The 25707-nt window shown below is 36.5% G+C and overlaps 1 protein-coding gene across 6 annotated transcripts in view; it reads left to right on the plus strand.

The window, feature by feature from the left end:
- Positions 1-25707, plus strand: part of HECW2 (HECT, C2 and WW domain containing E3 ubiquitin protein ligase 2) — a 338340-nt gene that overhangs the window by 115613 nt on the left and 197020 nt on the right. For all 6 annotated transcript variants that reach the window (XM_033112086.1, XM_033112085.1, XM_033112082.1 and 3 more), the window contains one exon: positions 10923-11249. In XM_033112086.1, the coding sequence (XP_032967977.1) occupies positions 10958-11249 (292 nt within the window). In that variant the 5' untranslated portion in view covers positions 10923-10957. The remainder of the gene's footprint in view (positions 1-10922; positions 11250-25707) is intronic.

Consider the following 25707-nt stretch of genomic DNA (forward strand, 5'->3'; position numbering starts at 1 on the left):
CTAGGCGCTTTTAACAATCAGTAACTTGGAGCTTATGTTTTGTGGTTCACTTTGCAAGGAAGACTTGCCCACACAAATGTGCTCCAACCAACACAAAAGTAATGCAGAATTCTTAAATATCTAAATTTTTTTTTACCAACAACTGGTAATTATGTGCAGCTTTAGCTGAAGATAATGTTTTTGGATGTGTTCCATGCAAAAGAAAAAAAGACATCTTTACCCCTAAGGATGTTCAAGGAGTAAAAGATTAATATCTTTGAAAAGAGATAACTCTAAAATGAATTGATTCCATTTCCCCCACATAAACCATCAATATTTGGGAATAGACAAACCCACCCACCCCCAGTGCTTGATATAAAAATAAAGTTTTTCTTTCTTTCTTTCTTTTTTTAAATACCTGGATAGACCATGGAACTTCATCTGTGCTTACTGAAAAATAGGTTGGAATTTTAAAAAGCTTTGAAAATATATGAAGTTTTGATTTCCATTTTCCTAATCTGACATGACGCTTAAAAATGATTCTTGAGGTGATGTTCTGCTCTTCTTAATTTAATAGCATTTAAAAAGTATAGATCAATGTTTTAAAAAGTTGGGATCTATGCCAATGAATATCTTTCCAGTAAGGGACTCATGACAATCTGTCCTCAACTTTTGAGATAAATGAGTACAGATGCTGTCTTTGTTCTTCCCATACTTGCTATCCCGTATTCTTCTCTCATTACATATTTAAGGGTCTTTGATTTGCGTGCTGATGTTTTGCTGGTGTTTTTTGTTTTGTTTTTTTTCCCCTTTATTTTTTTTCCTCTTCCAGAACAGCTGTCTTCATTTTGAGGAATCAGTTCTCTCCCACTGCCTTCAGTTTCTTTGGGATTGCTGGCCTAGATGCCTTTTCTTCTTCTCCATAGGCCCATAGGATTCTCTCTGCCAGGACTGAGCCATGAGCACATGTGGAGAGAGGACAGATGTCTAGGTGGACTGATCTTGGTGGCTACTGTTCCCCAGGAGCATCTTTGACTCATTCTTTTTCCTCTTCTTTTTACTTTATGAGCTACCTGGTATCTTCCTAGTAAAGTTCTTTTGTTTCAGTTTAACAGATTGCTGTTCCTTGAAACTAACTATATCAAAAGGAAAGAAAATTATTTGTAATCCTGCTATCTATTAACTACTGATCAAGTGTCTTTTTTTTTTCTGTATGTGTTTATTAACACAATTTAAGTACTGTTGACCCTTGAACAACACAGGTTTGAACTGCATGGGTCCTCTTATATGTGGGCTTTTTTTCAATAAATATGTATAGTATTATAAATGTATATTCTCTTACAATTTTCTTAATATTTTCACTTTATTGTAAGAATACAATATATAATACATAGAACATGCAAAATTATGTTTTAATTGGCTGTTTATGTTATTAGTACGGTCAATAGTGGGCTACTTAGTAGTTAAGTTTTGGGGGGAGTCAAAAGTTATATGCAATTTTTTGACCAAACCAGGGGTCTGTACTCCCACCCCTTGCATTGTTCAAGGGTCAATAATATTTTGTGTATGTAACAGTATTTGATTATACTTATTATATTATGGTGAACAAGTGCCCATGTGAAATGCTAAAAATATGCCTTTACTGGCTTTATAGTATTCTGTAATGTGGATGTCCCATCATTGAGCTCTTCTTCATTGTTGGAAATTTATTTTGCTTTCAACTGCTTTTTATTGTGAATAATGTTGTGATAAGCGTTTTTCCTCCCTTAAATCTTTGCCAGTGTCTCTACTTCTTTCCTTAGGCTAGAGCCCTAGAAATGGGTCATGGAATCGAAGGGTATGAGCATATCCAAGGTGCCAGCAAGCTTCATAAAACTGTCCTCTCAGCAGCACATGAGTTTCTCTTATTGTACCTTTACTTTTGAAGACCGTTATTCTTCAAAGTCGACATTTTAATATCTTATTTTTATATTTGTTATTTGATAATTATTGATGATTTAATTTTTTCCTTTGTGAATTATCTATTCACACTACAAAGAACATTTAAAATTAAATAATTAAATACAAAACCCTTATTGAGTTTAAGAATAAAATCTAATCTTAATTATTTTTTCTTATTATCTACTAGTTGTATATTTAACGATGTAAAGGCTAAATCAATATCTTGAAAGCACTGTTGGATTTAGTCATTAAAATGAACGACTTTTGGAACTTTAAATTATTTCTTCTATTGTGTACATCCCTTTTCCAAAGTTACAGGTGGACTCTTTTTCTGTTGTGGTTCATAATGCATCATATGATAAAATTGTGGGGAGAAGAACCTTTTCTTAAAGGGCAAGCAGCCTGGAGGGAAAATTGCTTTTTGTGAAACTTTTTCCACCTAGGAAGAGGAAGTGAGGGGCAACTTCGGTCACCCCAGGCCTTTGTCGATGCCATGAAGTCATGGAGCATTTACTGGCAGAGTGGTATGGGAGGGATGTTTCTGGTCTTAATCATTTTGCTAACACACTCTTGCCGAGTCATTTAAACATTGAGTTATGATTATGTGTGAAAAACACTGAGTAATGACTCTCTGACGCTTTCTCTTAGCCGTGGACACAGTGGACATCCATCCTCGGTTGAGAATGTGGTGATGGCTTCCTTCATCTCAGATTCCAAAAGGCATTGCAGGGTCTGATGGTTCGCTGCTTTCTCTTACTAGATCTCTCATGTCTCTGCTTATTGCAGCTTAATTATGTTTTCTTTAGTGTCTCTTGACATAAATATCGTTTTTTTTCCCCTTTGTTTTTCTCATTTATATAGTTAAACACACATGGCATTTGAAGCATAGTATGGTTGAACAGGTGTGTGTTTGTGTGGTGGTGTTTGGGGTAAATCTGAAGGGTTAAACAAAGATGTTGGTTATTATTTTGGGTTTTTATTTATCAATGTCCAGTCTAGGTTAAAACACTCAGGACCATTTGTAGTCTATAAAAATCTTTTGGCAATGAATGTATTCAGTACTTGCCCTTCAGATGAGGTTTAGTAAATTGACATTCACCTCCAGCTTCTCTAGCAAATTATTTTAAATAAAAACACTTGCTTAATGTATTTGTCATCTGCTACTGTCTGTACCTTCTAAACAAAATCTGCTGCTTTTGGAAATGAAGTTGTATACTAAGGTATTTTGCAGTTTGCTTAGTAATTACATCTCTCTTGACCTCTGGAAGAAAAGCGATTTTGTTTTCGGTTGTTGTTTAAGCAGATGTCTGTTATCTGAGAGAGCAGCATAGTGCAGACCTAATCACAATTAGAAGAGGGAGGGTTTTTTTTTAAAGAAGTGCTACATCACGTTAAATTGTGTCCACTGGGAATTGGACATATAGCTGCAACAGAGGCTCACCATGGAAGGGGTTGTCTAAGGCGCTTTAAAGCACCAGCTTTCTGCTTAATAAATATGGTGGGTACTACTCAGTTCCCCTCCTATCAGCTTTATCTTCTAAAGCTCTTCAGGAGAGCATGGATAATATTCCAAAGAAAATTTGTCTTTCTCGTTGCAGAAGGTATAGGTATAAAATCAAGAAGCCAATCAAGAATTCCAGTAGGAGAAAATGGAAAGCAGCCATTCCCTGTTGTTTGAATAGCATTAATTTTTTTCATATGAGAACATTGCATTGAATAAGGTAGTTCTAGACTAAAATTTTAGCTATAAAATTTAGTGGGTTTTTTTTTTTTTCATTTTTATACAACTTTGTGGATTCGTTTTTGTATGTTTGATCTTCTGGAAACATGAACTCTAAAAAATACATTACTTTTCCTATAAGAGAAAACGATGTTTTCCAAAGCAGAGATGGTGATTGTCCCTCATTGTAATCTAAGCATTCAGATTTTATTTCTTTGCCATTTATCTAAGTTATTTAAAATAAAACATCTGAGGAGGTTTCTCAACTCTGAGCTAAGCCTTTTAGAAATACATAGGCACAATTGACTTTTGTTAATAAATACTAAGGCCATTATGAAGCAAACCCTGCGCTTGAATATTTGTTTTATACTTAGCCTCATAATAACCAGCAATTTGGGCTCGTCCTCACCTGAGTCTTTGGGATACAGTTACTTGAATATATTGCTGCATTTACTTCAAACTCACCCGAAATGATACTGATTTTCTCAGTCCTATCAATGTTTCTGGAATCTGTTGTGTCATAGATTGAAAATCCAGAATTTAGTCCAATTTCTTCCTCACTCTCATCTCCTATATTCAATTGTTGCCAAGTCTTTGGGCTCTTTCTTTGAAATATTCGTGATTGATATATTCCTTTTTGGTGTTACTAAAATTTGGTCTTCAGCTCTGAGTGCCAGATGCCTTGACTAATCCATTAGCTTCTAACTGGTTTCCCCAACTCTGTTTTCTTCCTCTGACAATTAGCTCTGCAAAAGCTCTCACATTAAGTTTCCCACAATTAAATTTCCTATTTGGACTCCTCTGCTCAAGACCCTGAAATGAGCTCCCTGCTCATTACTCTTGGTGAGGTTCTAACAGAATCACTTCAAAGTTTTAATCTTCTCTTTTCTCTCTAATCTCACACCTCACTTTGTGCAGTCACCAGTTTGTGAGTGGTGGGCTCTAAAAGTTCTTTCACAAGTTGGTTGTTTCGAAGTTGAAATTAAATTTTATGTAGAAACAATTCTTTAAGAACTGTGGTTGAGTCGTAGTCTATAATTCCAAGGCCTGTGTATCCTGATGTAGCTGATTTCTGAGCTCCGCGCGCCAGAAGCCACATTAAAAGCAGAAGTTGGGGAAGGTTTGGCAGTTTTTTCTCCTTTTCTCCTAATGTACATGGACATCCAGCACTAGGGAGAGCTAATAGTGATTTTTCATGAGTAAAGATGGTCTTTAGCATTTAATTTCTTTTACCTGTTTTCCAAGTCCTAGTGTTTCTCTCCCCAGACTCTTAAGCATGGAGAGCTACCCCAAACTTAAGGCATTAATTAATTCAGTGATTATATTATTTGCCTGTTAAAATAACAATAGTTGCTTTTTAAATTATTAATTTTTTAGAATTGTTATTGATATGCTCATACAGCATTATTTTAGTTCCAGGTGTACAACATAGTGATTCAACATTTATGTATCTTACATAGTGATCACCATTATAAGTCTAGTAACCATCTGTCACCGTATATAGTTACTACAATGTTATCGACTCTATTCCCTATGGACAATGGTTGCCTTTTATTGAACACTTTCACTTATGATTTTTCTAATCCTTCCAAGTGGTCTTGCGTGGCACTTTACAGTTACCTCCATTTAATAGATCAATATATTGAGGCACAATGAAACTTAAGTACATGATTTATAAACTCACGGCTTATAAATAATCTGCGTATATCTGTAAATCACTTAGAAAGAGTAAATACCGTGTGAGTGTTTGCTAAAAAAATAGATAACCTCCATCCTTTCCCTACTCCAGCTCTTCCTGTGACACACATAAACACTGTTCCTGCTTTTAAAGACTGTATGGCTTCAAGGTTGAAGAAAAGAAGGTAAAAGAGTCCCCTGCCCCGCCATCATCAAATCCATCCCCGGAAAATTCTCACCCCAGACTGGATATCTTCATAAAACGGGGTTATATGATTCCTTCAATTAAAGATTTGGTTCAAAAAGCATCTTCCGTGCTAAAATGCATTTGAAAGGGCCCTGGGAAGGATTAAGGAATTCTCTATTATTCGCATGTTAGTTCCGAGATGGAGTAGAGTTTAAATGAAAGGAAGCTGTCTTGCAAGTTGGGGGCACTTCCATGGTTTAGATCTGTACTATCCAGACCAGGAGCTACCCGCCACAGTGATGATTGCGCTCTTGAGATGTGGTTAGTTCGAATTGACATGTATTTTAAGTATAAAATACACATTGGATTTAAAAGGCTTACTACAAAAAAAAAAAATGAAGAAGAAAAATACTTCATTAATAATTACTTATACTGATGTTGAAGTAATAGTTTAGATATATTGAGATAAACAAAGTGTTATTAAAATTTTTACCTGTTTTCTGTTTGTTTGTAATGTGGCTACTAGAAAGTTTAAAATTACTTAAGTGGGTTGCCTTATATTCCTGTTGGACAGTGCTGGTTTAGACTAATCCTCTACCTGTCCTATGTACTTCAGCTTAGTTCTTCCTTGGTAATCTGGGTCTATCATATATCTCCTCTTTTTCGTACATCTTCATCCTCTTCATCCTTTACTGGCCTCTTCTCTCAATTTCATTATTAATTCTTTCAATAAATATTTCCTGCATTAGTGTGCTAGTATTATAAACATGCAAAAGTCTCTCTCATCCTAAAATCAAACGCAGACAACCTAATCCTGTCTCAGTCTATATCATCCTCTCTGTACACGTGCTCACCTTCCCTTTACTGTCCAGCCTTTTGCAAAAGAGTCTGCACTCTGTACACCCATTTACCTCCCCAGTCTCCTTCCTCAAACTTCAACAATCTAGCTTTTACTGCTTCATATAAACTGTTTCCCAAAGGCCATTGGTTTCCTCCTAGTTTTCAAATGCTATAGCAACTTCTCAATCTTTAACTGCAACACTTGACACTCTTCTTCAGTCTCTTCTTCAAGCTGTCCCTTCCCTCCTTCAATCTCAATCTCTCTCTCTCTCTGTCACTTTCTCTGGCGTGTGTGTGTGTGTGTGTGTGTGTGTGTGTGTGTATGTGTGTGTGTTTCTCTCTCTTTTCTGTTTTACCTTGATTTTAACTCTTGCCACTTACAAGCTCTATAACATTGGGTGGGTTTAACCTCATCAAGCTTCAGTATGTTTTGTGTCAAGTTGGGGCTCACCATATGTCGTCAGTGGTTGCCATAATATTGTGACGTGCCTGTCTCCTGGAGCTTCTGCTTGGTTTCTTGTGTACGGTTCCCATCCTCCTCCTAGGGTTCTGCAGAGGCTCTGTTTTTAATTCCCTCTCATACTCTCTTCCTTGGTAGCTTCTCCATATCCATGCTTCCAATTAGAATGATCTTCATACATTTCTTATTTTCTTCTAATCCTTCAAAACTCTCTCAAACATATAACCTCTCCCACAAAGTGTTTTTTTTTTGTTTGTTTGTTTTTAATGTCTTTCAGCCAACCTTTTGTCTCTCAGACCCTCAGTTTCCTCATCTAAAAACAGTGATGATGGCATCTCCAAAATTTAATTCACAATATTCTGGGTCTCCCTTGAAATAATAGATGTGATAGTGCTTTGGAAAATGTAAAACACCTTATAAATATTGTATTACTATTATTTCCTGATACCTCACAAGCATTTATTATCTTCATTGCATATTTATCAGTACAAATTGTACATGTGCATGAAGTGTCACTGATACCTGATTGAATTCTTTCATATATGAACAGTTGGTCTTCTTTCCCAAAGTCAAAGTTCCTGGACAGCAAGGGCCATGTTACATGCTTTAGGAAAAGAAAAGAAAGAATTTGAAAGAAAACCTTACTCTTTTTACTGTTTTGTATACTTTGTAGCTTTATGCTAGACACATGAACTAGTAGATGCTTCATACATTTTTGCAGAATTCAATTAAACTAGCAAATTCACACTAATTCTTGCTTTTCCACTAAAAATAAATATAATATTTATTCATTTTTTTCTCCTTGTAAAAATACAGACTTCATAAGGGAAGTACTTTATCTTTTGCCTTCTTGTATCCTTAAAGCCTTTCACATAGGAGGTACTCAGTAAAAAATGAATGAATGAATGAATGAACAAATGAACCAAATAATGGTGAGAAAGTCAAATTTCAACTTTTGTCTCTGGCTGGAGGACCAGGGAATGGCCCTAATCAGGGTTATAGGGTTAAGGCTCAGGCTTCAGGACAGCTATTCCTTTATAAAAAGGCTCTTTTTTTCCCTGGTTTTAGGGCTGTTCTTTGAATAACTGAGGATACTCACAGCCTGCTCTCCCAATGAATGGAGGGACTCAAAGGAGTATTAAAACCAGTTCTACTTGATATAATTAAAGTAGAATGTATTTACATAGCGGTAATAGCTAAACTTGATTCAGCAGTTGTCATATGTCAGGCACTGTTCTAAATGCTTTACCTGTACTAATACATTTAGTTCTCTCCAAAATCCTATGATTATAAAGCAGGCATTACGATGTCCCTACTTTACAGATGGGAAAATGGAGGTAAAGAGAGTTAAAATAAATTGTCCGAGATCACAGAGTGACTGAACAGTAGAGAACCCAGAACCCAGAAAGCAGGCGTTGGAGCTTATTCTCTTATCCACTGTGCTTGCTAACCTCTCTCTCTGATTAAAAGAGGTCATTTTAAAACAGCAGTTTTGGTGTGCATATGTATTTTTTCCCTTTCTTTTAAAGCAGAGTAATTTTCAGTAATTCTTCTGTTGTGGCTTTAAGCTATAACTGTTCTGGCCTATTTCTTTCTTTCAGAGAAATAGTTTAGTTACATACGGCCTACATTTTCTATTGACTACAGTGTGTTAGGAGTTAATTATTTATAGTGCTTGCTGAAGCTGATGTTTCAGCTTGACTCATTCTGGGTTTATAAGCAAAGAATGGCCTTTTGAAATCCAGTAAAATGAAAATTGCATGAAACTCTCCGATAAGAAGTTGACCTATATTTCAGGCTTCATGGATCTGAGGTTGTTTAACAGTTATGGGTTGTATTATGATGTCAGAGTTACCATATACCACATAAAGGAAACAAGAGCTAAATTTATGAAGATAATATTACTTTATCTGTTCATTCTATTTTTGTTCTTTTTACTTAGTCCAACTTATTTCAATTCAAGGGATGATGCTAGAAATATGAGACCAACTTTATGACAGAAATAAATTAAATAAATGCATTTGCAAGTACTATGACCCTAGCAATGGCAGAATGTCCCTCAGTGTCTGTGAAATAGATGGGGGATGGGAGAAATTAGGGAACCCTCTCCTCTGCTTCCCTTAGACTTGGTATCTGAGCTTATTAGTTTTAATGTAAATATTGTACCCAAGATTAATTATTTTTTTAAATGGAAGTTCATGCTGACTTTCCAGGACACCTGTGCAGGGGTGGTGAGTAAAAAAACAAAAAGCAAATATTGTACTGAAGAGGCCAGCACATACAAGGGGTACAGAGTAAATGTTAAATCCATAAACACATTCGTGAATTATGTAGTTCTGGATGGGCAGTACAGAGGAGAACCAGATTCATTCAGTGTAGAGCCAGTAGGATTGGGTGAGGTGGTGTGAATCCACGGATAGTCAGAAAACGCACTGGCAGATAGAACTTCAAATGTGCTGAAGTACAGAGGTTTTGGAAAGAATCTTCATCTGAGTCTGGCAATGGAGAAGAAAACAGATATTTTAGGACTAGATTCACAGTGAGCCTACAGCGGGCTGTATCTAAGTTCCAACAGGAAAGGCAGTGTTACTTTAGATAGAGACCAAATGGGAGCCAAAGGAAATGCCTCATTGTGGATCCAGATAGCAGGAATGGTGTGGACCAGCCAGGAACGTAAGAAGTATCTAGGAGAAAGATGCTCAGTGTTTATTCATCTGTTCACTTAACAAATATTTATCAATACCTACTGTGTACCAGGCACTGTTGTAGACACTGGGGATAAAATAGTGAACAAAAAGGATGAAAACCCCTGCCTTTGTGAAGCTTACATTCTTTTTTCCTTTCAGCTTTATTGAGGTACACTTGATAAATACTATTGTAAGATATTTAAAATGTACATTGTGGTTATATATGTATACATTGTGAAAGGATTCCTGCCCTTTGGTTAATGAGCATATCCTTCGCCACATACATAATTTTTTTTGGTGAGAACATTTAAGTTCTATTCTTTTAGCAAATTTCAATTATACAATGCAGTTTTCTCAACTACAGTCACCATGTTTTATATTCAAATCCTCAGACCTTATTTGTCTGATAGCTGAAAGTTTGTACTGTTTTACCAACCTGTACCCCTTTTCCCCACGCTCCAGCCCCTGGCAATCACTTTTCTATTCACTGTTTCTAAAAGTTTGACTTTTTAAAAAAATATATCCTACACATAAGTGAGAAAATACAATATTTGTCTTTCTCTGACTTATTTCACTTACAGTAATGCCCCAAGGTCCATCCATGTTGTCATAAATAACAGTATTTCCTTCTTTCTCATGGCCATGAGAAACTGATGTCAAGGCACTTACTACCTATGTTTTCTCCTAAGAATTCTATGATTTCAGGTCTTATGTTCAAGTTTGTAATCCATTTTTAGTTGATTTTTGTGTAAGGCGTAAGATAGTGGTCCAATTTCATTCTTTGGCTTGTGACTACCCAGTTTTTTCATCACCCTTCATTGAAGAGACTATTGTTCCCCAAGCTTCCATTCTTGTTGGGGAAAGTACACAATAACCAAGTGAGTAAGTACATGGTGCCGTGTGGTACATCCGATCATAATCATTGCTGTGGAGAAAAATGAAGCAAAAAAAGGATTGATGGGGCATGCTTGGGTGTTGTAGATTTAACTATGACAGCCACTGTAGTTTAGTGAGGAGGTGACACCTGAGCAAGCCCCTGAAAAAGACTTTGGGTATCAAATCCAAAATATCATTGCCAAAACTGATGCCAAGGCGCTTACCATCCATGTTGTCTCCTAGGAGTTTTATGGTCTTATTCCATTTCTGAAGGAGAAAGGATAGATCTAAAAGGAATGATAGAGAAATCCCTTCTTAATTGCTGGGAGGAAGCTGTTCTGAGTGAAATCGACAGCCCGAAGTGTGTGACGGCCTTTGCCATCATGTGACCTCAGTTTATAAAAATTGTTTCGGACGTCATCTGTTGACAGTAGAATAATAGGTTTTATTTTGACAGCAGAAGATTAGTGCATGGTGAGGCTTTATGTCTGGGAAGCTTAGACCTAATTCCTCACACTGTAGCACTAATGCTTTCTGCTTGTCTGTTTCTTGCAGCTTTGTAGGAAACCAACCTCAAAGAGGCAGACAGGATGGCCAGCTCAGCCCGGGAGCACCTACTTTTTGTGCGGCGTCGGAATCCCCAGATGCGGTACACCTTGAGCCCAGAGAACCTCCAGAGCCTCGCCGCCCAGAGCTCCATGCCAGAGAACATGACCCTCCAGCGGGCCAACAGTGACACGGACCTGGTGACTTCTGAGAGCCGCTCCAGCTTGACTGCCAGCATGTACGAGTACACACTGGGGCAAGCCCACAACCTCATTATCTTCTGGGACATTAAAGAGGAGGTGGATCCCAGCGATTGGATTGGACTTTATCACATAGGTGAGTGACATGAAATACACTTGCTTGTGACTTAGAGCATACATTTTTACCCTGACATTGTACTGTTCCATATTTTCTCCTGGAAGAAAAAAATCAAACACATAAGTAAAAACCAGCAAGATGCTGGGAATTTTTCCTTCCTCTTTGGGAGGGGAAGAGACAATTATAACTACCTTTGCTGATATAAATTTTGTGGTTACTTCTCTACCCTAATGAAATGCCAGAACCTACAGATTTTACAGTATTTTTCTTTTAAAACTTCATATTGTCCTGGATCAGTAGTTCCACTTTTGAAAGAGGTGTCTATTAACATTTACTAATATTTTTTAAATGATGAAAAAGATGTCTAGATTTAGATAATGGAGGTGAAAAAATGTTCTGTATTTTCTGAAGGTTGAATTTCATTAAGAACAACTTGCAGTCTAAAGTATCTTTTTATTTCAGAATTCCTTGATGTGTCCTAGATCAATTAGGTGAAGGAAGGATCATATTCTTCTAACAAATTACTTAGAAACAGTTGCTGTTTGTTTTAATAAAAGTGTCTCAGCTCTCTTTAGCTAATTTGCCGTTATAGGTGAGTGAATGATGAATAAATAGCACATCCCAGAAAATATAAAGTCTGCTTTATTTGAAAGCAAAACTGAAAACTTAATAACCAATCATAAAGAAAAGCTAAATCAAACTTGATCATAAAATTGAACATTTCCCAAAGTTAGACAAAATTTTCATTGAATGAAGGGAATTAAAAAAAAAACAAATTAACATCAGTTATTTTATTAGAAAGACATTATTGCGTTTAATGTAGATTATAAGCCAGGCATCTCTTTGTGTGTGTGTTTTGTTTTTAAATTAATAATTGAGGGGGCAGGGAAAAGACCTGTTTATGGCAGTACTTCTCAACTAGGGGTGATTTTGCTCCCTACAGGACATTTGGCAATGTCTGGAAACATTTTTGGTTGGCACAACTGGGTTGGTGAAATGGGAGACCAGGGATGCTGCTAAATATTTTGAAATTCACAAGACAGCCTCTCACAACAAAGAATTATCTGTCCCCAAATGTCAACAGTGCTACTGTTGAGAAACCCTGGTTTGAGAGAAAGTAATATCCTTGCTGAAATTTTAATAGAATGTTAAACTCACTACAGGGAATTTTCTGCTAATTGGTTTATATTTGCTTTTGTATCTCTTAGTGTTTACTCATACTGGATAGCAAGAAATCTAAAATGGCAAAAAAAATTCAATGAATTTTTCTTTTTTTTCCTCTTATGACAACAAAAGGGAGAAAAGCCTTCAGTTCTGATTTTCCCCAAGTGTGTTTAAATATATATTCAAAGTGAGGAAGTAACGTGATTTAAAAATTATATTTTTATATCTGATATCTATTATGTTAAAAAAATATCTTACAGTTTTGATGTGACTTTTGAAGTAACTTTTTTGGTTTTGATACATTTTAACCCTTTTGGAATTCATAAACTTTTATCACTTTTCTCGTAATATTTTTTCCTTTTTTCTCATTTTAGGTTTTGTAATGCTTAATATGAGAATACAAATAGCAGACTGTATATTTTTTTAAATATGCTTTTTATGTGATATTTTTGGGACATGATTTTACTTTCTTTTATAGGATGGTTTCTTTTGTGTGTGAATAACTTAATCTGTAAGATGCTAGAATCACTTACGACAATGATTCCTGTTACTTATACATTTTCCCTTCCTTTCTTTTCTGTTTTCCCACCCCACTTGTTCTATTGCCTTGTCTACATTTAATCAAGAAGGAACTAAGGAATCCAAAGCCAAGTTCATCTTCTCTCCGAGTGACCAAAGCCACAAAATCTTATATTTCACTTTCTAGAGGCAGAAATAGAGTTCTAAATCTGGAATTAATCTAAGGATATAGTTAGGAAAGTAGAACTAGGAAATAAATCTCTTTTCAAAAGTGCTAACCCTTCTTCAGTTTGTTTCAAGATGATTCTATGTCTGTCTCACATACATGTTTTATCATTGTATCCTTGCTCCCTTGCATGTAACGTGTTTCCCCCATCTCCCCGTTGGCTACTTTCAACATTTTCACTTTATCCTGGTTTTTAACAGTTTGTCTAGGTGTGATTTTCTTGTTATTTATCCTGGTTGGGGTTCTCTGAGCTGTATAAGTAAATGTCTTTAGTGAAATTTGAGAAATTTTTGGCCTTTATTTCTTCAAATATATTTTCTATTTTCACTTTCTTCCCTTTTTCTGAGACTCCAGTAACACATGTGTTACATCATTTCATGTTGTTCTACAAGGCTCTGATGCTCTGCTTAATTTTCCTTCAATCCCTTTGATATTCAGATTTGATAATTTCCTATTCGATAATTTACTTATCTTCAAGTTCATTAACATTATTCATCTCCTGAATTCTGTCCCATCCAATGGATTTTTAAATTTCAGTTATTTGAATTTTCATTTCTCTTTTTATAGGTTGTATTTCCCTTATGAGAGTCCCTATGTCTTAGCTCATTCAGATCATATTTTTGTTCAATTCTTTGAAATGAATTGAATACAGATGTTTTAAATTCTCAGCTAAATCCAATATCTGAGTTACGTAAGGGACAATTTTTATTGTCTGTTTTCCTCTTGACTATGGGTCCCATTTTCCTGTTTCTTTGCATATCTAGCAATTTTTTATTTTACACAGGACCTTGAGGATTCTATATTGTAGAAATCCTGAGTTTTGTGGAATAATTTTTATTATAGTGTTAATTTTTATTTTAGTAGGGAGATTTATTTCCTTGAATTAGCTAGGTATAATTTTACACTTAGTTAAGGTGGATCCATGGAAAGCCCTTTGTGGTTCCCCAGCACTTCTAAACTAATGGCATTCAGCCTCTAAGTTTGGTGTCCCTTTCGGATTTTGTTAGGGCTTTGTTTGAGGCTTTGTTAGGGTAGGTCTACAGCAGACCTTACTCTAGAACTTTGTACTTGTTCCTAATTGTGTCGTTTCTGATGTCTTAGCTGGATCACTGCAATGTTAAAAAGGTCTCTTCACTCTGGCTGTGCTGTAATTGCAGTGTTCGCCAGCACTGCTTGACCTCTAGTATCTCCATTTTACTCTTGGCCCCGTAGCAGCTACTGTCTGGAAAGCCTTGGTAGTCTCACTCTGCACAGGTGCAGCCCACACTTTAGCCAAAGGCTTGTGTGGAGTCCACATGTGGACTTTTGGCTTTCACCGCTCCATACTCCTTCCAGTACTCTGATTCCTGTCACCTCGGTTGACCTAAACACGGAGCTCTGCCACCTCAGCTCATCGGAGAGCACATGGACTCCAGTTCCCTGCACTGCACTCAGGAAATCGTCCCCTGGCTGTGATCAGGGTGGTCATAAAGGCACCCCATAAGTTTCTTTTCTCTCTAGGGTTTTAGTCTTATATCACTTGCGTGTACAATAGCTGAAAACCACTGCCTCCTACTTGTATAGTTGTTTACATTAGGAAGGCTAGTCTGGAACTAATGACTTGAAAATGGCCTGAAACAGAAGGTCCTCCCTGGCTTTTTTGACTTAGGGTAAACCGTAAGAGGAAGCACTTAATTTCCCCATCGAGCCATTTCTAGAGAACTCTGAGTAAATAATGAATGGTAGTTTGAATCCTATGTGTTTTTCAATTCTTTTTAGTGTGTTTTCTAATATTTTTAGATCCTTTGCAGGGAAGAGAGATGGGGAACTGGCACCCCCAGACCCCTCACGGGGCTGGGACAAATACAGACTAGCATTTGTGAATAAAAATGCCATGTAGGTAGAATGAGATACTTGCTTCTCAGGCATGCTGTTGGTTTTAGCAGGTCTTCTACAATGAATGGTTTTGGTTCCCAGCATCTAAAACATTAAATGTGGCTTGTTTATATAATTGCAGGGCCATGATGGTGTTTAAAAAAAAAAGACTGGCTTATCCAGGACCTCAGAAAGAGTGGACAGAGACCTGGCTGTAAGCAGAGATAGCCATTTCTCTCCTGAGGCCAGGACACGCTGTTCTCACCTCTAGACTAGAGGCAGCCTCACTTCTATGGGGAGTTTGCCATCCTCTGTGGAGAAGGATGGGTGGCAGTACTGTGGTCTTTAACTGACAGCCTTCACCTTATGGGGTCAGTGGGTAGGCAGCCAGCCCTGGATCTCCGGGCAGGTCAGCTCTCCCAGGCTTAGGAAAGATTTAACCCTATATGGTAATCCAACTAGTGAGTAGTGTGGAAGTGGGCATGTGAGCCAGTTCTGGCCAGTGAGATGTAAGGGGTAGACTTTGGGGAACTTCCTTTTTGAATGAAAAGCCAGAGCCTCATGAAGAGAGACTTTTAACTTCCCCTTCTCTTGTACTTGGGACTCTGGTGAAAGGATGTGATATCTGGAGTTGTTATATCCAAGTAGCAACCATACGGCATCAATCAAGAAAATTAAAAGCTAAGGATGACAGAACAGAAAGAAAGAGCTTGGACTGGCACTCCAAAGTTCTTGCTGCCATGTTTCCCCGAAAATAAGACCTAACTGGAAAATAAGCCCTAGCATGATTTTTCAGGATAACATCCCCTGAACATAAGCCCTAATGCGTCTTTTGGAGCAAATCTTAATATAAGACCAGGTCTTATTTTCGGGGGAAACACGGCATATGTGAGAAAAATCTCCTCCTCTTTGTTGGAGTCATCATTAGGGAAGCTTTCTTGTACCAACAGCTATTCCTAACTAAGCCGCTTTGGTGGCTCGAAAGAAAGATGAGAAAGTGAAATGGAAGCACACCAATTGCTTTTAAAGGCAGGGTGAAGAGGGAGTGGGCTACTCCAGTAGTTCCTACTTCAGGGAGAGTGCTTGGAGTAATTTTAATATAAGTGAAAACCACTAGGTTGTTTTAAAAAGAAATAAAAATTTGATATAAAATATTTGAAAACAGTGGCTCCAAGTTATGTGGAAATTTTCAAAAGTTTAATAAGGCTAAAAATGTGATGGGAAGAATATTTCAAATGAGTAATTTGTACCCTCAAAATATGCTAGTTTTCTTGGGCATTATTAATTGAAGATAGTTGAGATGATACATTTGAGGAAGACCTGAAAGAAAAGAGGAAGTACAAGGTGAGGATAGGGAAAAAAATTTTGGAGTCCCAGTTATGTCAGAAATTTAAGGCTGTTAGAGCTAAGCAGCTCTTGAGCTCTGAAATAGATATGCTGACAATGTAGGTTTCATAACAGTAGCACATATGTCAGGAACAGCTTCAGATTTCTATACCTCTTGGTAGGAAGGAGCCACTCCCCTTCAGTTGTGTCTTGAGAAGCTGGGCTGTTTCCTAGCAACGTCTAGTTTTATTTGTGGAACAGAGAGATGGTATCTATAGAAATAAATCCCAAAGGGGAAGGATTTGGGTAGAACATCGTGCTGGCAAGGTGTGGCTTACTGGCACATCTACATTTTGATTGTGTTTCTCTTGGCTTACATTTTCTTCCTCTCTACAAGTGTGAGTTTTGTTTTTGTTTCGCTAATTGGTAATGTTTTGCACGGTACAACTCATTCCAGATGACTTTTAGCATTATTAATCTGGAGGAGAAATATATCCTCCTGGATTAGAAACATAAATCTTTCTCTAGGCATTTTAGGCAATATATAGATTCTATTGGGAATACAAAGAAAAAAAAGTTGAAAATATCAAAGCACCATTTGGGGAAACTTTGGATGTGAACATGATTCTCAAAACAGAAGTTAATTACATTTCACCCTTCAGAAAGTCTCATATACATCCCGAGACTTCCAGACATGATCATAATGTAGCTATAACCCTGAATCCCCAAGTTACAACAATTAATGCCTTGCAGAGGGTTTTCAGAAATCACTAGGTTTATAATTTGTTGTTGAGCTCCAAAATTAGAATTGACCCCTCACAAGTTTAAGTGCTACTGGTTGCCTCCTCCTAAACTCACTAAATAGAAAGAGCCAAGTGCTTATCTTGTGCAGAAACACTTCGGGTGTTTCAAACAGCTCTCCATGAAAAAGCGCATGGACACCCTTTAAACAGGAGACGGGGTGTATTACATTTGTTTCAGGCTCACTATTTAATTCTCCTTAATGTTTGTTGTTGTGATTATTTTTCTGGCTATTCAAAGGAAATACACTTCAAAAGGCTTAACTTGCCATTTCTTACTTGCAGGCAACTTCAGGTACCTTAACAGAGCTAGTAATACAGAGGTAGGAAAATGCACACTATGCAAATGAGAACTATGTACTCTGCTGTATGCCTGTGCTACTGAAAGCCAGCTGTCAGTTCCTAATCTGGGACTAGATAAGAAAGTTTCTCCAGGATGTAAATCAATGTAACTGCTTTATTTATTTAGAAAACCTTGCTATTAAAAAATTATCTAAACTACATAATGCACTTATTGATGTAGATACTCCCTGTTCTGGCTCAAGCTTCTTATCTTGTCATGGACCTAGTAACCAATAGTTTACCAACATTTGCGTGGAGCATGCTTGAGTATACCTCTCAGTGTTTATACGTTGGTTATATCTTCAACGATGAGTGGCAGGACAACTGTATTTTGATTCTGTATTACAAAAATATAACGGCTTTTGTATTATGACATTTTTCCTATTTCTTTGCGTTTGGATAGTGACATAAAGTAAGGTCACAATAGTTAGCCAAAGCATTAAGATTATGTATTTTAGAGCTCTAAGATCCCAAAGTTTTAGCTGATGTTTCATAGATAAAACGAAAATCCAGAATGGTAATGCCATATAGCTAGTTGGAGGCAGTCAAAGCTGGAATTTACGTGTTTTGTGTTCCAGTCTTCATTTTTCCCCCTCTGTGTTGAAAAATGTAGTCCAGTGTTTTCCAACCTTTACTTATTTGCTCAACACCTTGATTTTTGCAATATTGGATTATCACCTATACTATTAGTATTTTTAAGCCATCTAATGAAAACAAAACAGATTATCTACCCTGACCTTGTTCTAAGCAACAAGGTCTGGGAAAGACTATACTGCTTTCTAACATGCATTAACTGATAAAAAACAAAATAACTTTTGTGTATGAACCACCAGAACCATCACATGTAGCACACTATGAGAAATGCTGTGGTTATTAATGGTTAAGAGCACAGGTTCTACAGTCAGAGAACTAGTAAATTCAAATCCACTTTCTAGCTTGGGTGAATTATATCATCTTTTTAAACCTCAGTTTCTTAACCTATAAGAAAAAAGACCAAGAAAATTACCAAGATCTTGAGAATTAAGTAAAATAATGTGTATAAAGCTCTCAGCAAGATGCCATGTTCATTGTAAGGTACTGCTGATTGTAAACTCTCATCCTTATTTTGGCTACTATTAATAATAATAAAACCATGTCCTGGTAGTCTGAAGCTGAAGCACAAACTCACTCATGCAATGAATCCACAAGAAGAGATTTCTAGATTAAAGTGACACACTGGGCCACTTTTGCTTACAGAAAACAAAATCCATTCCTATGAAACAAAGCACTAGAAATTACATAAAGCACTTACAATATGAATGCTAAGTAATACAGTATTTTAACTTGAGTATTATGTAGGTTCTGAACCAACATGCTTCCCTAGGTGATGGGAAAGCGTTAATCTGAAATTCAATCAAATGGAACAAAGAATTTATGTCTTAGGCATTTAGTTTCCAGAATAACTGTCAAATACCATAAAAAGTGTCTGTTCTTAAGCTCTTTTGGTATTTTTACATGATTACTGCCAAAGACAAGTTGTTTTAGGTCATATCTTTCAAGTTTAAAACATGCTTTTAGAAAATAAGAGCTTTGACCATGAAATGGTTTTTGGAACAATTTAACTCTAAATTACATTTTGTTGCCTATTTGTTTTAGTCAGCATAGGTCAGCTTATACTGTAGAGATGAACTAACCATGAATCCTCAGTGGCTTAAAGAACAAAAGACGATTTATTGCTAATGCTATGTGTACAGCATGGATCGGCTGGGGGCTAGATTTGTACTGTCATTTAGTGATACAGGCTCACCTCCCTCTTTATTTTTGCCATATTGGATTATGAAAGGCTCAAGTATCTTATCATTATACCATCTGGAACACAAGGCCTCCTCAAGCAGGTGTCAAGGGAAGAGAGAGCCGGGGACTCTTACACCAGCTCTTAAATGTTTTGGCCCTAAGGTGACACATTTACTTCTGCTCAGAGCCTATCGTTCAGCATTAGTCCCATGATCTGCCTAACTGCAAAAGACTGTGTAATGGAGAGATACCCTTAGCTATTTGGTGAACAGTTACTGTCTCTCATAGTCGATGTGTGTGTCTTCCTAACAATGTGTCTGGTCCTTTGGTCTGTCCCAAAGCCTAATAGATACTGGGGTTAGAAAGTGTCATACTTTGGGATTGGGATACACGTTGCAAGGTCTTTAGGAGACTGAATGCCAGGACACAGCCAGGGCAGGATGAAGGACTGTACCTGACATTATGGATGCACAATAGCAGTTAGTGGAATCTGAACTCACAGTATCGTGTTGGCGGCTCAGACCATCAAGGATCTTCCTTTTAATATGCATCTTGAAGCTTTGGTTCACAAAGACGTCCATGTGTTCAAAATAGTTATGGAAGACTTCTCTGGATATTAGGTTCTAAAAAAATGTATAGCTTAGTGTATCCAAAGAAACTAGTATATTTTATCCACTAACATACTCGTACTGCTTGCAAGAAGTATTTGAAATAGGCATTCCTATGTCCGTATATTGAGATGGTTTTTATTTTTCTATTCAGTTATTCTATAAACATTACCTGAGGGATTTTTTTTCTCCTTAAAGGAGACTTATATAGATGCCATAATTAATAAATGTTTAAATAATTGTTACTATTTTGCAAGGCAGTTAAGACAACATTGGTGTGAGGTTTAGAAATTCTTGGTTCTGATAAAACCTACTACCAACCGACAAAGTAATTGCTTACCGCACATACTAATTTTGTAGTCTTTGTTATAAGCAACTTTTCATACTTTCCTGAGGGCTAAATAGTGGGTATACCAGTAAAGGAAGTACATTTATAATGTCATCTTTTTATCCTGATCTTTCTTAAAGTCTGTTATCAATTGCTATTGCGAAAAGCAATTTTTTTAGGCTAGCTTTTTTTTTTATGTATCTTTTCCCACCAGTTTACTTACACCCATTCTTTGGCATGCTTCAGATATATCTGCTGTAAATGATCTGTAGCGTTAGGAGTTTTAACCCAGTCTGAGTGACCAACTTTTAAAATTAATGTTTTTACATTTGCTGTTATTTTTCATATATTTGGACTTATTTCTACATCTTATTTTGTTTAATATATATCATGCTTTTTCTTGGTTATTTTCCCCCCTTGCTTTTTATGCCTTCCAAATAATGAGTTTTCTTTACTCCCTACCTCCCATATTCTTCCTTAATCTATTTGCTTGGAAGGTACATATTCTCGTTCTAGTCTGTTAGTGGTTTTCCGTAACATTTTTGACATATATAATTGAGTTAACAAAGGCTATAATGCATTAGTATCTTTAAATACCTCTCAAACTGCGCAAGGATCTTAGGACATGGTCATTAAAATTGCCTCCCTCCCCATCTTTTATTTTCATTTTTGATCTTTAATTCCATCCTTCTTTAAACCCCTTCTTACACATTAGTCATTATTATTATTATTATTATTATTATTATTATTGTGTTTTTTCATAGACAAGGGATTGTTCCAATTATATTAATATATTCTGCATAACCATTACAAAATTTAGTGGCTTAAGACAACAATTTAATAAATGAGTAAACAATTTAAGAATGAAAAAATGACTTACCTGAATTACTAGCAGCAGTAGTTTACAAGGGGTTTGATTTTTGTACAAAACATACACACACTCATAACAAAAGTTGCATTCTAAAATCAATGGAAGCTATTAGGAGAAATTTAAAATTTAACTTCAAATCCTTGTTGATTTGCCAAATTAAAGAATATTTTTTTTTTCTGGTTAACGTAGGTAATGATAAAAGGTGTTAGGTATGTCTGAAATCTCTTAATTTTTGCCAGTGTGTTTTCCCCCTTTTTGTGTTTTTATGTGTTCTATGTTTCATTTTGCACTATTTGTTTCTATCTTTATTTTAAATCAGCCTTATGTTGGCAATCTGTGAGTTAGACTTAATCATAACTAGGAAGTCATATTTATTTCAGTCGGTTGTTTCCCATCGTCTGGCTGACCTTACTATAGAAGTTTTGAATAAATACAGAGTAATTTCACAGTACTGTATACTTTATATGGACTTACAAGGAACTATGTAGAGCGAGCAACTCAGATTTTCTGTCTGCTTTAAGTTGTAGGGACCAGAGTGTTATAACTCAGATTTCATGGCGATTTTAAGGAATTTCTCCTGTTAAGTCATTTGTGCTTATTTTGCCTTTTGAACTTATTTTATTTAAATTATGAATTGTGAATCTCCCAGTGTATGCATGCTCATTGAGAAAATTTGATTTTTATTTTCCTACATAAAAATTTATAAACAACAGTCAAATGGTCACATTTTCTCAATTTACTCTAGTTCATCAAATCATTAGGAAAACCACACTAATGCCTTAATTACATACAGAGCCTGACCTGGGTAGAGGCTGGTGGATCCACTGACCTCAGCATCGGGGAGCAGAGTGCAGTCGAATGGTGAGGGGGAGTCAGGGTGTGGGACAGACCTGGGTTCAGATTCTGGGTCAGCCACGGAGTTCTCGCTTCGGAGTTAGGAAACCATTCTGAACCTCAGCTTATTCATGGACAAAATGGGAATTATAGCAGCCTTATAAAATTGCAAGAAAGATGGAACAAGATAACATTTGTAATGTGGATTCAAGGGTAGTTGCCTCTCGGGAAGGAGCTGCCATACCACCGGCAGACGTTTGTTGAGAGCCTATTTGTCTGCCATTAGGCAATGGGATACAAACATGAATCAGCTCACATTTTAGTGGGGTGAGAAATACGTAGGAATGGTGCAGTGTGTTGAGAACAATATTACAGAGGCCACAAGACCATGGAGAAGGAACAATTTAATGCTTGAGAGGGGTTCAGGGATGGGAAGGCTATAGAATGGGCCTCACTAAGAAGGTGATATCTAGACTTATCATGAAATAGGGATTTTATTTTTCTTTATTTAGTTATCTTGTTTGGTATTCACACGAGAAAAAGTCATTTAAGGAGGTGGGAATTGCATTTGCACATGCCATGTCTGTTTCAGGAAGGGCTTGCATGTGGTCTCTGTGCAGACTGCACACATCCTGTCCCTATCCCCCTTTCTGCCTGGCTGACTTGTATGTATCCTTTGAGATCGACTCAGAAGTCACCCACTGTGATGCACCCGCAAACTTTTCCAGGCAGTCCGTCCATTTTCCTGCTCCCACGGGAATGTTTGCATATCACTATTTCAGTGCTGATGATTCTGTGTTGTACTTTGTCCTTTTTCATGCTTGTCTCTTCAGTTGCACGTTAAACTCCTCAACTGTGCCCTGTTCATGTTGTTTCTTGAGCACCTTACCCAGGTCTTTGTGCTGCATTATCCACACAGATTCATTCATTTCATTAAAGAGTAGGTTTTAATGGGTAGAACAGTTATGACATAAAAGTAAATACTTTTTAACTGATGATTATTCTGTATTATGCTGTTTTCTCCTAATGACTTATTCAACAGATTATTTTTGGTATTCATTCACTCATTTGTTCAACAATATTAGGAGTTTATGTACTAAGCATCTGAAAGAATTTTTAAAATATCGTCTGTATAAAGTCATGATTGAAGAGCTGTCATCTAGGCTTTTTTCAAATATTATACAATATACTGGCCTTTTGCTTCCTGTTTCCTTACTCATGGCTTCTATCTTCAGTATGGAAAGCACTGTATGTTTAAATAGAAATACATTTATTCCCTGAATTTAGCATGTTTACTGCTTTAGCTTCTGATTTTTTGTTGTTTCTTATACTTTGGTTTCCAAAAATGTGCATGTGCTGCCCAAACAGTCATAGATGCTTTTCTGAGAGTTATGTGTCATTTGGCATGAAGAATATCTGCAGTTTTTGATATTCTGAAATATGTATTTATATATTCATAATATAACTATTACACGTCTCATACAAACAAGTGCTATTATGAAATCATTGATGAATTAAGGTATTATGATCCTTCTCTACAGAAATAAGTGCTACTATTTTGAGGGATTATAGTTATAGCAATAAGCCATACGATTAGAAGCAAATATGTTACTGAAAGACTAACCTAAAAAAAAAACCTTGAAATTCTCAACTGAGAATTTACGTGAAGTAATAGGATTCTAAATATTTATTGTATATCTTTTTACAGAATCCAGATAGATTTTTTTCTTTAAGTGTACATCTGTGGCACATTTTTGATATGATAAGTCATTTCATGTGTAAAGGAAAGCCTTAAGAATTCAGTGAACATCTGGAGGAAGTTAAATTCTTAGATTTGGGCTGCATGTTCACTTAAACTGCCCAAACCTGTCTTTCCTGAGCCACTTCAAGGAGGGAAACAAGGTGAACTGTGCTGTGCATATGACCCATTGCAACTGCTGATTTGAGCAAGGTAACACTTCAGCATGTGTCAGGTAACTTAGAATTTCCTAGTCCATCATGTGATTCATTTGCCTGAATGGAGTGCCATGAAATTAATAATATTTATTTGAAAAATCACTATTATTACTTGTAAAAGTCTAACTACAGCAATAGTGCTGATATAAGCAGCAACATTATCATCTTTGCATTATTTGATGCTATTGATGGAACCTCCAAAATTCCTCTTTTTTATTTTTTTTTAAGGAAAATTTCCTTATTTAAGGAAATTGCATTTTGGTAGTGAAGTACTGTATTTTTCTCTCATTTGGACTCACTAAAATGTAGTATGCATCTGTTGACATTTGTTGTAAAACTTAGAGTCACGGAGGTTTTAGATTTCGGAAGGAAGTTCATGATCATCTGTTCCGCTGACCTCATTTTACAAATGAGAAACTGAGGGCCCAGACGGATTAAGTAATATGCTCATGGTTGCCCAGTAAAATAGTTGTTTTTTTTTTTTTAAAAAAAATACAGTGTTTAATAGGAATTTCCTCTACAGTGAAGTTGCTTTTTACAGGAAATTCCTGCAGGTGATTTTTGAATGTCGTTAAAATTTACCTTTGAAAATTACCTTTGAAAACTCAACATGACTTAATGAGTTCAACACAGCCAGTGTTTCTTCCAATATTGAAACAGACTCCTGTGTTAGACTGAGTGCCAAAAAAAAGAAGTTGGCTTGTGTTTACGGGCTGTTTTTGTACAAACAGCCCCTATCATTTGAAACTAAATTCCACTCAGTCTGGTGGGATGCTTGGAAGAACTGTGTATTTCACACTCCTTCTAGGGGCAGACATTCAGGGTCCTGGCTGGTTCCCATGCTATTTAGGTAGTTCTGTTTCTCTCCTCTTGTACCTAGTGAGCGTGTGTGGTTACAACAGAAGATGTTAAATGCGCTCTTGCTGTGCCTCCCCTGAATGTCACATCATCTTTGAAGATTCAGTAGAGTATGATGAGTCGATCTCTTTAATGGAGGCTCACAAAGCTTTATTTTATAAATTGTTTGTTATAGCACCATCTGAAATAGCCTTCAATACTGACTGTCCCTTTGTCTGAGCAGTACTTCAGTGAAAGGGTTTTTTCTTTTAAAGCCATCCCAGTTTTTCAGGTGACTTATCAGAGACACGGAAATACTTTCTGTTCTGTTATTTCTTATGTTCTCTTTTCAGTGCAGTTCCCATTCCTTGGGATTTGAAATCCATGGGGCTGAGTATGTATAAAAACTCTGGCACAGGAAAGGCTGAGATGATCTAATATAATGGTTTCTTTGCTGTAAAATAGCAAACCTACACCTCTTTCTCTAAATTGTAACTGATGTTACTTATTGTCGTAAAGGCAGATGTGACCAATGTCCGTAAGTGTCCATAAGCTGAAATATTTCAAATATTATTCAAACATTTAAAAATTTCTTTGATACTACTATTCAGAAAAAGATATGAAGAAATAAACAGGGTTTATGGAGAATTCTTACTTGTAAGCAGTTAAATAGAACACTTCTACCCTTATTTACCAAAAACTGTGCATGTCAAGTCCAGAGTAATTCCTTAAAGTCAGACTCAAGGCTTTTTGCCAACCTTCACCACCTCAGCCATAGATGCTGTCTACTGACCCCTCTTTTTGAGGCTATATCTTCATTGGCTGTGACACTGCCCTGGCTCCCCCAGTTTTCTGGCCATTCATTCTTTTCCTCTTTACTGAAACTCTTTCCTTATCCTCTTATATTCTTTAGGCTTTTTCATGGATTCTCTCTTTGGATGATTTCATTCATTCCCAGTCTTGAGCTAGTCTAAGCAGAAAGCTTCATTTCTAACCTAAGGTGACTGGAACGATTTCTTCCTGGTTCGTGAGAGACAG

Source organism: Rhinolophus ferrumequinum, chromosome 8, assembly GCF_004115265.2.
Source record: "Rhinolophus ferrumequinum isolate MPI-CBG mRhiFer1 chromosome 8, mRhiFer1_v1.p, whole genome shotgun sequence".
In the NCBI taxonomy this organism is placed as follows: Eukaryota; Metazoa; Chordata; class Mammalia; order Chiroptera; family Rhinolophidae; genus Rhinolophus; species Rhinolophus ferrumequinum.